The sequence below is a fragment of the Numida meleagris genome, chromosome 3, assembly GCF_002078875.1.
Source record: "Numida meleagris isolate 19003 breed g44 Domestic line chromosome 3, NumMel1.0, whole genome shotgun sequence".
Lineage (NCBI taxonomy): Eukaryota > Metazoa > Chordata > Aves > Galliformes > Numididae > Numida > Numida meleagris.
In genome coordinates this window covers 105,601,079-105,613,722 of record NC_034411.1, presented here as the reverse complement: position 1 = coordinate 105,613,722, position 12,644 = coordinate 105,601,079, and the positions used below count along the sequence as shown (strand labels likewise).

At 50.4% G+C, this 12,644-nt stretch overlaps 1 protein-coding gene across 8 annotated transcripts in view; it reads left to right on the top strand.

Annotated features, from left to right (window-relative positions):
- The window catches only part of DTNB (dystrobrevin beta), a 139,056-nt gene extending 128,049 nt beyond the window's left edge, over positions 1 to 11,007 (top strand). For 6 of the 8 annotated variants that reach the window (XM_021391889.1, XM_021391891.1, XM_021391887.1 and 3 more), the window contains 4 exons: positions 4,143 to 4,232; positions 5,465 to 5,518; positions 7,621 to 7,656; positions 9,233 to 11,007. In XM_021391889.1, the coding sequence (XP_021247564.1) occupies positions 4,143 to 4,232; positions 5,465 to 5,518; positions 7,621 to 7,625 (149 nt within the window). In that variant the 3' untranslated portion in view covers positions 7,626 to 7,656; positions 9,233 to 11,007. Of the gene's footprint in view, positions 1 to 4,142; positions 4,233 to 5,464; positions 5,519 to 7,620; positions 7,657 to 7,875 lie in introns of all 8 variants that reach the window. The other 2 variants (XM_021391890.1, XM_021391888.1) reach the window with 2 other exon arrangements.

Sequence of the window (12,644 nt, the reverse complement as noted above, 5' to 3'; positions counted from 1 at the left end):
AGAATTTCTCCCTACCATCTAACCTCAGTCTTTCCTCTTTTAGTTTAAAGCCATCCTTCCTTGTCCTGTCAGTAACAGACCAATGCCAACAGAGAAGGGAAGACAGGAGGATCATAGTGAAGAAGCAGAAGAACACATACTTTGTATAAACAATATCAGACTTGAAGGTCCTTTCCAACCTAGCTGACTGTGGTTATGGGATTGCACTTTTTCTCGCTCCCTTTTTCAAGCTCTTGTTGCCAAGGATCGGAGCTCCTTGTTACTTTCTTCACACTTTCTTTCAGATGTTACACCACTTGGCGTTTGAAAAAAATACCAATTTTTGGCCTGAGATCATTGGTGCCAATCTGTATGGGTACAACCTGATCTGGGCAACCTGACGGAGCTGTAGGTGTCTCTGCTCGTTGCAGGGGAGTTAACTTTTAGAGGTTCCTTCCAACTCAAACGATTCCGTGATTCTATTATTAAATTCTATGATTTTATGATTCTATGATTGAGCTGTAGGTGTCCCTGCTCATTGCAGGGGAGTTGGATTGGATGATCTTCCATCTCAAGGTCCCTTCCAACTCAAACAATTCTGTGATTCTACAAGAAGTACAAGGTTATTGGGCGGTTTCAACTGCATTTCCCTATATACACTGCATCCCCCAGTCCTTTGATAAAACCGAAATGGTTGGATCAAATGAGTTAGCTGTCCATTTGTGAATAATTCAGCTTAGAGTGCTTTGAAGGGAACCAGGGCAGCTGTTGACATAGATATTTTCACTCCCCAGCTTCTGTAGGTAGTGTGAGTTTATACATAGCTGCTATTGCTTTAAAAAAAAATAAACTTCTGCAGTCATGCATTGCAAAAGTCATTGTGGGCTTAAGAGGTGCTTCAGGATTTGAAGGCAACCAGATGAAACAGAAACCATGTGCACTCTGTCCAGACCTCTACCTCTTTTTCACAGAGGGCAGAGGGAGAAAAATGGAGGTTCCACCCTCAGGATGCTGGGAAAAGGCAATCAAAGGCATAACTGTGGGTCTGATGTTAAGAAAGCTGGCAAAGAAGAGGTTTCCTACCTTGAGGGAGCCATCACACTGCAAAGAATGAGGGAGTCAGTTCTTCGGTCCTGCCTTCTCCAAGAGTCCTCTGCATCTCCCAGAGACCAAGCTGTTCATTTCTATAGAAGATGACAACTTGTATCACATGCTTTCATAATCTGGAGATGGAGTTTTCTCATTCATGAGCATATTTCTTGCTGAGTAGGGGAGATGGTGAACATTAATGTCAGATATTTTGTCAGACAGATGTGCTCCTGTTCATGATGGTGATGGGTTGGCTGGACTTGATGATCTTAGTGATCTTTTCCAACCTTAATGGGTATTGAATGCCCGCAGCACAACAGTGAGGCCTGCAGGCCTTCAGCCCCCAGCACTCAGTGAAAGTAAAGGCTCTGTTGTTTGTTCTCCAAAATTCCAGCTGGTGAGTAGGTCAGATGGTGGAGGAAGTTCAGCATGGAAGTGCAGAGCATCTACAGCTCATAGAATCATGGAATCATTAAGATTGGAAAAGACCGCTAAGATCATCAAGTCCAACCATCAACCCATCACCACTCATCTTGGAGAAGGAAATGCCTTTTTCCAAGCCCATCATCAGAAACAAGCTCAGAGAAGCTGTGGGTGCCCCATCCCTGGAGGTGCCCAAGACCCTGGGCAGCCTGATCTGCTGGGTGGCAACTAGCCCACTGCAGGGAGTTGGAACTGGATGGGCTGAAAGGACCCTTCCAACCCAACCATTCCATGGTTCTATGATCTTTAAGGTCCCTTCCAACCCAACCATTCTGTGATTCTCTGATCTCTCTAAGCGCTTCCAGAGACGAAGCAGGAGCCGCATTCCAGGAGGCGCGGTGCCAAACACCAGCGGCACGGCTCCATCTGCTGCTGTGGGTGGCCCTGGCGCCTCCTCTTCATCCCCCCAACGAGTCAAGAGCCTCATCCCACTCCTTCAACAGCTGCCCATCCTTCCCCTGCAGATCAGCTTTCTGTTCTCCAGGCTGCACACAGCGGTGCAGTGAGTTCTCCAGGCACTGGGAAAATCTGCTGTATCTGGTTCATCATTTTCCCCTTTGGTTTTTTAATGAGGGAATCACAAAGAGACGAAATGATCTCCTTTCTGCAGCTACGAGTAATGAACACAAGATTGTTGTGGTACAGTAACTGCCCTACTCGATTCTTTTTATTTTACAGTAGTGCTTTGGCATCAAAACGTGCTTTCTATCCATCTGCTTTTGGAGACACAGAAGCAGCGATGTTCCCTCTGCACAGTGTGCAGGCTTCAAGCTCCTGGCTCTGGTACAAGCTCATGGAATGAACCAGGGCTCATTCCTGCTTCATAGGAGCACAGTCTTTGCTACGACCTGTCAATATTGCCCAAAATGAAAATTTTTTGGTTTTTTTTTTCCAGGTTTTTAACGCCTTAGCATCTCTATACAATGAATGGAAAAGCTGTTGTAGTGCTAAGGGCTTGAGTAGCACTCTCATCCCAACAGCATGGTGTTGGTGATGGTGGCTCCCAGGAGCAAATGAAATGGTCCATAGGCAATGCTTGCAGAACAAAACCTCTTGAAAGGTTCCATTTATTTTACTTTTTTTTTCACAAATACATTTAAATTATCTCTGCAAACTCTTGCATATCTTACAAAATGAGAGGGAAGAGAAAAAGTGGGTGAAGGTCTCATTCCTGCTCACTTTCTCACTTGCCATCCCCAGGACTGCCAACATCATCACTCCCAGATCATGCCAGAAGGGAAATCAGCAGGAAACGTTTGCAGAACCAAATCTTGGGGACCTTGATGGGACACGTTTCCTTCACTGGTGCCCTCTTGGTCTTCCACTTGGCCACTGGGAGAACACAGAAATGCAGTATTAGAATAAAACCCAACAGCTGGAAAACCTTTTGGAAGAGAACATGGTCAGCAGGCTCCTTAATAAGTTTCCGGGAATGATCCTTCCGGGAAGGCAATCTGCACAATTAGCACTATTTCATATCAATCATGCAAAATCATACAAATTCTAAGCAAGTGGAGAACACAGGAAGCAGGATAAAATTTCTGTGTGTTCACATAATGAAATAATTTAATGCCACCAGCCAGTGGCAGTGGATATCCAGACGAGCTCATTAAAGTTGGTATTTGTTTCATTTGTTTGTGTAGCTACCAGAGCATCACGCCACGTCACGCTGGTCACTTGGCAGCCCAACCCAGGGGACAGAGATCTCTCAGTGAAGCATGCATGGGCTCTGGGACATGCTGACCATGATGACAACCATGGGCTGCGCTGACATCCATGGGTCATGTTAACATCCATAGGTCATGTTGACGTTCATCCATGGGTCATGTTGGTATCCATGGGCTGTATTGACATCCATCCATGGATCGTGTTGATATCCCTGGGTTGTGCTGATATCCCTGGGTTGTGTTGATATCCATGGGTTGTGTTGACATCCATCCGTGGATCGTGTTGATATGCATGGGTTGTGTTGACATCCATCCATGGATTGTGTTGATACCATGTGTTCTGTTGATATTAATGAGTTCTGTTGATATTAACGGGTTGTGTTGATATCCATCCCTGGGCCATGTTAACATCTATGGGCCATGCTGACATTCATGGGCCATGTTGATATCCGTGGACCATGCTGATAGCCAGCATAGAGCATAGCAGCTGGCAACTTCAGCTAATGACAGAATTGCACAGAGGACTCAAAGCCAGTGCAGCATGGGAGATGAACAAGATGGGAAATGTCTGGAATGAGAGAAGCACCCAGCTTCAAACATCTTGAGCAGAGAAACATCTGTCCCCAAGCTGACGTAGGAGCACTGCCTTCATCAAGGAGAAAAGCAATGCAGTAGCTAATTAGCCAAGCAGACAATCAGGCAGCCAGGCAGAGTGGGAGAATTCCAGAGCAAATCCAGGTCTCTTCTTGGGGCCCTCCAGTGCAGCTGTGTGCAGCACTGCTGCCCTCCCGAGCAGGTGTCCCCGGTGGGGCTCTGCTCCATGGAGCTGAGCTCTGTGGGGCTGAGCTCCGTGGGGCTGGGGTCCGTGGGGCAGGGAGGCTGCATGCAGCTGCTGTACCCACTGTGTGTTTGCTCTGCTCCCAGGTACAAGGAGGAACCTGCGCAACGACCTGCTGGTGGCCGCTGACTCCATCACCAACACGATGTCGTCGCTGGTGAAGGAGCTGCACTCAGGTAAGAGGAGAGAGATTTGTCTTTAGATTTATTTTTTATAAAAATTCTACATAAAGCATAACACTAGATTATGCGTTCATTCCTTCAACGATAAAATGAAAAAATCGTTTTTTATGGCTAACGTCGTTGAGAACTCCAAATGCCATCGGAATAGGATTTCCATTGATTTTATCACTGATGATTAAGGTCACATTCTGCAGATAGAAGCTTGGCTGATGATTCTCGGAGCAGACTAACACCTAGCTGCTGTGCTCCTGCTGCTATTGATCTGTGCGTGTGCAGTAGTGGGAGCTCCCCATGGGTTGGGCACTGCTCAGAAATGCCGCGTTTCTGAAGGTCAGAGCTCCTGGGCAGAGCACGAGCTGCTGAGCAATGGCAGTGCTGGTCCAGCAGCGGATGTGGCATGCAGTGCAGCTGCAGGGCATGAGGGAGTGAAAAGGAAATTAATTACATGCTCTTGCTTGATGATATAGAATCATAGACTCATAGAATCATTAAGGTTGGAAAAGCCAAGATCATCAAGCCCAACCATCAACCCATCCCCACCATACCACTAACCCATGTCCCTACATGGAATCATAGAACGCTGTCTGGCTCTGGTTTGAGACTTTATGGGTCCTGGTGCTCTTGCTGATGTTCCTGGTGCTTTGCAAGTAAAGCAAATGTCAGCGTGCAGGTCAAGATCCACTTAGATCTTCAAATTGTGCCTCTTATTGCAGGGCTTTCTCCCTCTCTTTGTGCTCAGCAGTGTGTGAAGTGGGCAGGAGTGACAGCGCTGCACATAACAATTGTCACCTGTTTGCCCAAGGCTCAGGGAGATGTTGCACACAGATACAAGCCGCCATCTACAGAAGAATGTGACCTTCTGTTCCTATGCTCTGTAATATAAATATGAGCTTTGTCATAAATCCTCTTCAGCTGAACCAGAGCTCAACGGAACGGGCATGGAGCAAAAACCCAGCCTTGGGCACAGCCTGGCCCTGGGATCCTGGGAGCATGAGCAGGCAAACAGCAGTTCCAGGAGGAGACTTCAGGGCTTCCACCTCAGATCAACATGAAACCATTTCCTTCTTCCATAAAACCATTTCCTTTTTCACATAAAATCATTTTCTTTTTCCATATAACCACTTCCATTTTTTAGATTTGATTTTAGCCTAAAACTTGTGATTTCCGTGCGTCTCAGTTCCCTCACCTACATTTCTCATCTGTGCTTGGTTTTTTTCTTCTTAAAGCAGAGGAAGAAGATGATGAAGAAATGGAAAAAATGCAGAACGGGAAGGACCGAGGTAAGGGAAGAAATCATCATGTCTCCGAGCTGTGAATCATAGAATGATAGAATGGTTGGGTTGGAAGGGACCTTAAAAATCATAGAGCCGTAGAAAGGTTGGGTTGGAAGGGACCTTAAAGGTCATAGTGCCCTAGAAAAGTTGAGCTGGAAAGGACCTTAAAGGTCATAGAGCCATAGAACGGTTGGGTTGGAAGGGACCTTAAAGATCATAGTGCCCTAGAAAAGTTGAGCTGAAAGGGACCTTAAAGGTCATAGAGCCATAGAACGGTTGGGTTGGAAGGGACCTTAAAGATCATAGAGCCATAGAAAAGTTGAGCTGAAAGGGACCTTAAAGGTCATAGAGCCATAGAACGGTTGGGTTGGAAGGGACCTTGAAGACCATCTAGTTCCAATCCTCCTGCAGCACATTTTTGGATCTGCTCATCCCCAGGGGTCAGTTTGCTTTCTCCATTCCAAGTGCTCAAATATGACTTGTGGTGCCACAGTGCCACCACGGCTGTCCCCGCAGTGTGCATCCAGCTTTAGGGAGTGTTTTTCTTAAGCAAAGCCTCACACAGATATTTGAAATGTGTAAGAGGAGGAGGAGGACCTGCTCCGAGTGCTGCAGGAGCTCAGCTTTGGATGAACACATACAGAAACAGCAGCCCTGCATGTGGGCCGGGTACCAGCACAGCACCGTCCCACATGACCTTGGCTGGACGGGCGCTCAGCATCGCCCACAGGTGCTGATCCCATGTGGGCAGCACAGGGCTCCTCGTGGCTCCCTTTCATCTCCATCCCTGGAGGCTTTTTTTGTCTCGTTGAGCCAAGCCTCATTCCAGCAGCAACAAACTTGGACTTTTTATCCTTTTTTTTGTTGTTGTTGTTCTATGCGTATTTTCATTCTGGCTGAGACAAAGCCAAGGGGCTCACATTTTGCACTAAAATTCCTCATTTTCCTGAGTCTTCCACTCCAGTGCTCTCAGGTGCCTGGGAATGCTCAGCTTCCTGATGGTTTGTCCATCAGCGTTCGGCATTGTCAGCATGCGTGAAGAAATGTGCCGAGTCTGATCTCAGCTTTCAAAGCAGAATGGCGTTGGCTCTAAATCACAGGACTCTGTCTGCCCTAGAACATTCCTCTTAAGCTAAATAGTTGAGATGCTTAGCAGATGACCCTTCTGCTTTTTTTTTTTCTTTCCCAAATGTGCATTGCATCTTGCATGGGAAAAAAGAAGGGGGTTTTGAGATGGGATGTGTGGTGGAGACAGAGTAAGACAAATCCTATTACTCATTGCAGTAGCATTGGGGAACGGAGACATGACCCAAAGCAGGACTTGGCCCAAAAGCTGTTGTGCGGAATGTAAATATTATCTCTGCCAGAAAATAAGTGATTTTTTAACATCACAGAGATAGTGAGATGAAAAGCTGGCCAAGAAATCAAGGAAAGATCGATATTGAAGGCACAGTCCTCCTGCAGCCCAGGAGGTGGTGGAGGCTCCTCCAGACTCCAAGTGCTGGTGGCCATGGGGAGCCCCTCTCTGGGATTTATTGAGTTGCCATGGGGAACATGCCTAGGGGTATGACTGGGGCTTCTCTCCCATGTTCCAGAGGGCTGGAGATTGATCCCAGTCCCTTCAGAGCTGTTTGCAGCTGAAGAGCTGCCCACTTGAGCAGTGAGAGATGGAGAGTTCGGATTTTGGACAAGAGATAATGGCTTCAAGTAGCACTAGGGGAGGTCTGTGTTGGGTGTTAGGAAGAATTTCTTCTCTGAAGGAGCGGTGATTCAGTGGCACAGGCTGCCCAGGGAGATGGTGGGGTCACCGTCCCTAGAGGTGTTCCAGAACCGTGGGGATGTGGCACTGAGGGACGTGGTCAGTGGGCATGATGGGATGGGTTGACAGTTGGACCTGATGATCTTAGAGGTCGTTTCCAAGGTGAATGATTCCGTGATTCTCTTTAGGGACATGGTTAGTGGGCATGGTGGTGGTGATGGGTTGATGGTTGGACTGGATGATCTTGGATGTCTTTTCCAACCTTCATGATTCTACGATTCAATGATGTTTCATTTTACAGGAAATACAATTGCCTGTTTTATGGATGTTTCTTCTTCCTGTGTTGCAGGTTAGATGGACAACCACAGGCTGTGCAGCAATTCAGGTGAGCCTGGACATCTCCCTGCCAACCTTCTGCCTTTCTCCTTCCTTTTCTGCTTCTGTGCAAGACAAGGAGCATTCCCCTCCCACTGCTCCACAACCATTCCAAAGGGTGCTGGGTTTTCCTTGTTATGACCTAATTCAGCTCCTGCTTCAGACAGTGGGAAAACATCATTAACTTCAGTGAAAGCAGAATTACCACCGTTATCTCTTCTTTTATTAGCATTACTTTTACACTGAGAGGCCTCCGCCAGGAAATCGGAGCCTATTGCGACGGACGCTATCCAGATGTACTAAAAATACAATCTCTACCCTCAAAGAGCCGACACTTTGCGTTATAATAAGGCACAGCAGATGGACAGACAAACAGGTGCTGGGGAGCATGAGACAGTGTCGGCAGAGAAAGGCTGAGCCCTGCGCTCACAATGCCTCCAAGGCACCTGGGGCAGATCCCTATCATCTCCCCACTGAAAAACGTAGGAGGGCACCGGGTTGGGTTTCCACACTGCATAGTATTTGCCTGATGCACAGTGCTGATCTCTGAGCACTGGTGATGGGAAGGAGGAGGGTTCCTGTGGCCAAAACACGCAGCGTGGGCACACACATGGGTCCCCGGAGGTCAATGGGGATCCCATTCCTGGGTCTTCTTCCATTGTGCTGGAAGCTTGCACATTGGTGTAACCAAAGAGGAAAACAAGAATCCCACCTTCACATTGTCTGTTGGGATCCAGCCTATGCTAGCCAAGTATAATTAGGCACGACCGCTGCAAAACACAATTCTGCATGATAAAACCAGCACCGTTGCGCTCTGAAGGTAATTTGCAAAGCAGAAAAACAAAGCTTTTGCCCTTCCTGCCTCCCTGCCATTTTAGTAATGGATAGAGATAACCTGAAAGCAGCTTCAGAGTTCCTCTGATAGTTTTTACATTAGAAATTCAAGTCCTGTCTCAGCTGGGAAACAATCTGGTAACTGAAGAAGGAGCGAAATGATGCCATTAGAGGGGACATTGGCAGCACAGAGCTCTTTGTGCCGTCTGTGTGTGGCAGTCCTTTGTGCCCCTTGGACTCTAATGGCTGCGCTGCACTTTGCTGTATGGGGGGCAGCTGGGATGTGGCTGCCCCTTGCCACAGAACAGGGGCTGAGGCACCAGGGTGGTGCTGAGAAGGGCTAAATGGAGAACAGTGAGAAAATAAGGGCGAGAAACTACCTCAGGGCTTCTTTATCCCGCAGGAAGAGTCAGAAGGGGTGAAGAACCGTGAGGACATTGGAACTGGATGGTCTTTAGGGACCTTTCCAACCCAACCCAAGCCAGTCAATGATTCTGGGTGTTCTTTAGGGTCCTTCCAACCCAAACCATTCTATGGGTGTTTTGTAGGGTCCTTCCAACCCAAATCTTTTTATGGGTGTTCTCTAGGGTCCCTCCAACCCAAATCCCTCTATGGGTATTCTTTAGGGTCCTTCCAACACAAACCATTCTGTGGCTGTTCTTTAGGGTCCATCCAACTCAAGCCAGTCTATGATTCTGTGATTCCGTGGTTCAGTGCCTATGGGTTCAATCTCTGTGTTTCCCGTGGTGCAGGCACAGGGGGCTCTCAGTGAGCTTGTGCCCCGAAGACGTCCCCGCGCTGCTGGGAGAGGCACGTTCCGGCCGACCCATCACCATCGCGCGACTGTGACTGACTTTGACCTCCCACCGGCGCCGGCGTCCTCCCAACCGACCGAGGGCTTTCCCAGTGGGCATTTGCCTCTTAGGCCATTGCATGTACTGTTTTCCTCAATGTGTTTACTAACGATAATCAGACTGTGCCCCATCAAACTCTGCCATTTGCGGGAGGTTCAAGAAAAAGGCAATACTCCCCGCTCCCGCTACGCGTTCCAATCTGTTGGATTTCCTACCCAACAGCGTCACCATCGCATCTCACGCTGGCTGTTTCCTCTTGGCTCCTGCCCCTTGCTGTGCATGACAAAATGAGGTTTGTGCCATTGGGGTCTCCTTGTGTGTAAAGCAGGGGGGACTCTTGAGTGCAGACCCTTTAGACCCACCTAGAAGCACCGCCCCGCTGTCAGGTTGCTGTTGTGTTTGATGTTGCATTGTCTTCCGTAAGTGATGGCGTGTCGGGGAGGAACGCGCAATGGGAGGACCCCGGACCAGTGCCTCTTCTTTAAACTGTTACCAAATGTCCCCTTCCAGGCAGGGAATTCGGGGATGAGCAGCACTGTGTTGGCATCAGCGTCTCTGTGTTCATTCTCGAGAGCCAAGTTGGGTTTTGTTTAAAATTAAGGGAAAGAGCAGAGTTGTGTAGTCTGAGGCTGGGATCTCACCGCCGTCTGGGTGCTTAGGAAACATCGCAATCAGTTCCAATCACACCATTTCGGGTTTTTTTTTTTCCCCTCGGTGCTTCGGAATGTTATTTTTAGTGGAAGGAGCTGAGTGCCCTAATGCAGCCATAAATATTTATCAGGGGTGATGAATGGGAAGGAGCGATAAAGCCCGAAGCCAACGGCAGCCAGTGCGCCACGGAGAGCTCTCGCTGGGTACCTGCAGCCCTTGGGGAGAGCAGAAATAAACAGATGTGGTGGCCACAGCCTGAGCCAAGTGTAAATATTGTGAGCGAACTGTCAGGGAGGGGAGAGGAGTGATGAGAACCCGACTCGGCACGTGCGCGGCGCGTGAAACCTGGATCCGGGGGGCACCCTCATGACTACTCCTTTTTTTGTGTGTTATTGCTCACCCCATGACTTCCCCTTCTTGCTCTGGGGGACGTGGGTCAGTGGGCATGGTGGGGTGGGGTTGGGGATGGATTTGGTGACCTTTGAGGTCTTTTCCAACCGGAATGATTGTATGATTCTATTTAGGGATGTGGTTAGCGGGCACGGTGGCAATGGGTTGGCGGCTGGACACAGTGATGTTGGAGGTCTTTCCCAACTGGAATGGTCCTGTGGCTCTGTGTGCAGCCGTGGTGGTGCTGGGTTGACAGTTGGACAAGATGGCTCGGCTTTTCCAACCTTCATCCATGTTGGGAAGCAAACCTTACAGCTTGCTTGCGCTTAACTGGGAACATTGCAAACCTTCTGCTTGCCTTCTCCATCATCGCCTTAACCCCTGCAGGAGGAACCCTATAGACCACGCTTTCCCCAGGCTGCACGCTGTGCCACCACGGCTCCAGCGCGTGTGCGTCTTTCCTTTCAGCTCTGGGGTTCATTTCTTGTGCACACCACGGGGTTTGGTGGCTCAGCCAACACCGGTACCCGGAGCGCGTGGTGGGGAGATGGGAGCGCTGCTGGTAGGAACCTGTGAACTGGAAGCCATGTTCTGTCATCTGCCAAATAATGAATAAATTCATCTCATCCCTAGGGGGTGTCTCGTCCCTCGGCCGTGCGCAAAAAGCAAGGATGTTCCTGGAAAAGCAAAACAAATGTTAAGACGGGTTTCAGTAAGAAATCACTGCATAGCATGGAAGCAGCTGCCAACACTTCGCTGCGTATTCGTACGGAATCGCAGAGCCGGGGATTATCCGCGTTGGTCATGGGCGCGGGTCGCTGGGAGCAGACAGAGCCGCCTGTGTTCGGGGCTGCGGCTCCACCAGATGTTGGCCCCCCGCTCTGCACATCTGGATGGGGCTGGGGTGGGCCACAGCTCGGGGCCTTTGCGCTGCTCCAGGCTGCGCTCCCACCCCCTGTGGCCTGTGGAGATCCAGGGGCCCCTATATGCACCGTAAAATCCTCATGCACCCCATGGAGACCCCATGCACCCCATGGAGACTCAGGGTCCCCTTTGTCCATGGGGACACAAGGACCCTATGTGCCCTATGAAGACCCAATGCACCCCACAGAGACCAAGAGACCCCCATGTGTTCCATGGAAACCCCATACATTCCATGGAGATCCAGGGACCCCCGTATGCTCCATAGAAACCCCATGCAGTCCATGGAGATTCCCTGTGCCCCATGGAGATCCCATGCACCCTGTGGTGACTCAGGGACCCCCACGTGCTCCATGGGGACACAAGGACCCCATACGCCCCATGAAGACCCCATGCACACCACGGAGATCCCATGCATCCCATGGAGACCCAGGGACTCCCTTGTGCCCTGTGAAGACCCCATGCACCTCATGGAGACGTGGAGCAAGGGGGGGTCGTGGCCTCCTCTCCTTGCAGGGTTGGGTGACCTCGGTGTAAGCGCTCTGACCCCAGGGCGCCAGGGATGGTATTTGTGCTCGTTTGCAGCGTTTAATGACCACCCGGGGCTGCATTATCCGCTCCCACTCTCATCCATCACCGTAAAATTAATTCCTCTGCCACAAGCTGGGAGCCGCGGCCTTCCTCCAGCCCTCCTCCTCCTCCTCCCCTGCCCCGCACCCACCCGGCATTAATGATTGATGGGGAAGGAATGGGGAGCGCCCGTGGGGTTATCGGGGCAATCGCAGCACAAACACCGCACGGGGGCCGTGGGCACGGGGACAGCCCCAGGATGTGGGGGTCCCGGTCCTCAGCCCCCACCATGGGGACGTGGCGTGGCACTGGGATAGGGCGTGTTATTGGGATGCGGCACGGCACTGGGATGCGGCATGGCACTGGGGTGTGACATGGCACAAGGGCACGGCACGGTACTCACAAGGACCATGGGGGTCTGCAGCCGTGCCCCCCTCCCTCCCCCCGCTGTGGAGATGCTCAGCACTCAGGGAGCTGCGGAGGCTTTGGGGCTGACACACCCCACGGGGGACGCCCGGTGCCCACGGCCCCGCACGCTGCAGCTGCACTGGAGCGTGACGAAGGCTGAGTCAGCGGCTGACCGTGTGTCACCGGCTTAATTTGGCTCCCACCCGCTCGGCAAGATGCATTAATCCATCCCCAAACCCCCAGAGAGCTGCCTCCAAATTGGCACCTGTCAGTGGGATTGGATGGGGATAGGGATGGGGATGGGGATGGGGATGGGGATGGGGATGGGGATGGGGATGGGGATGGGGATGGGGATGGGGATGGGGATGGA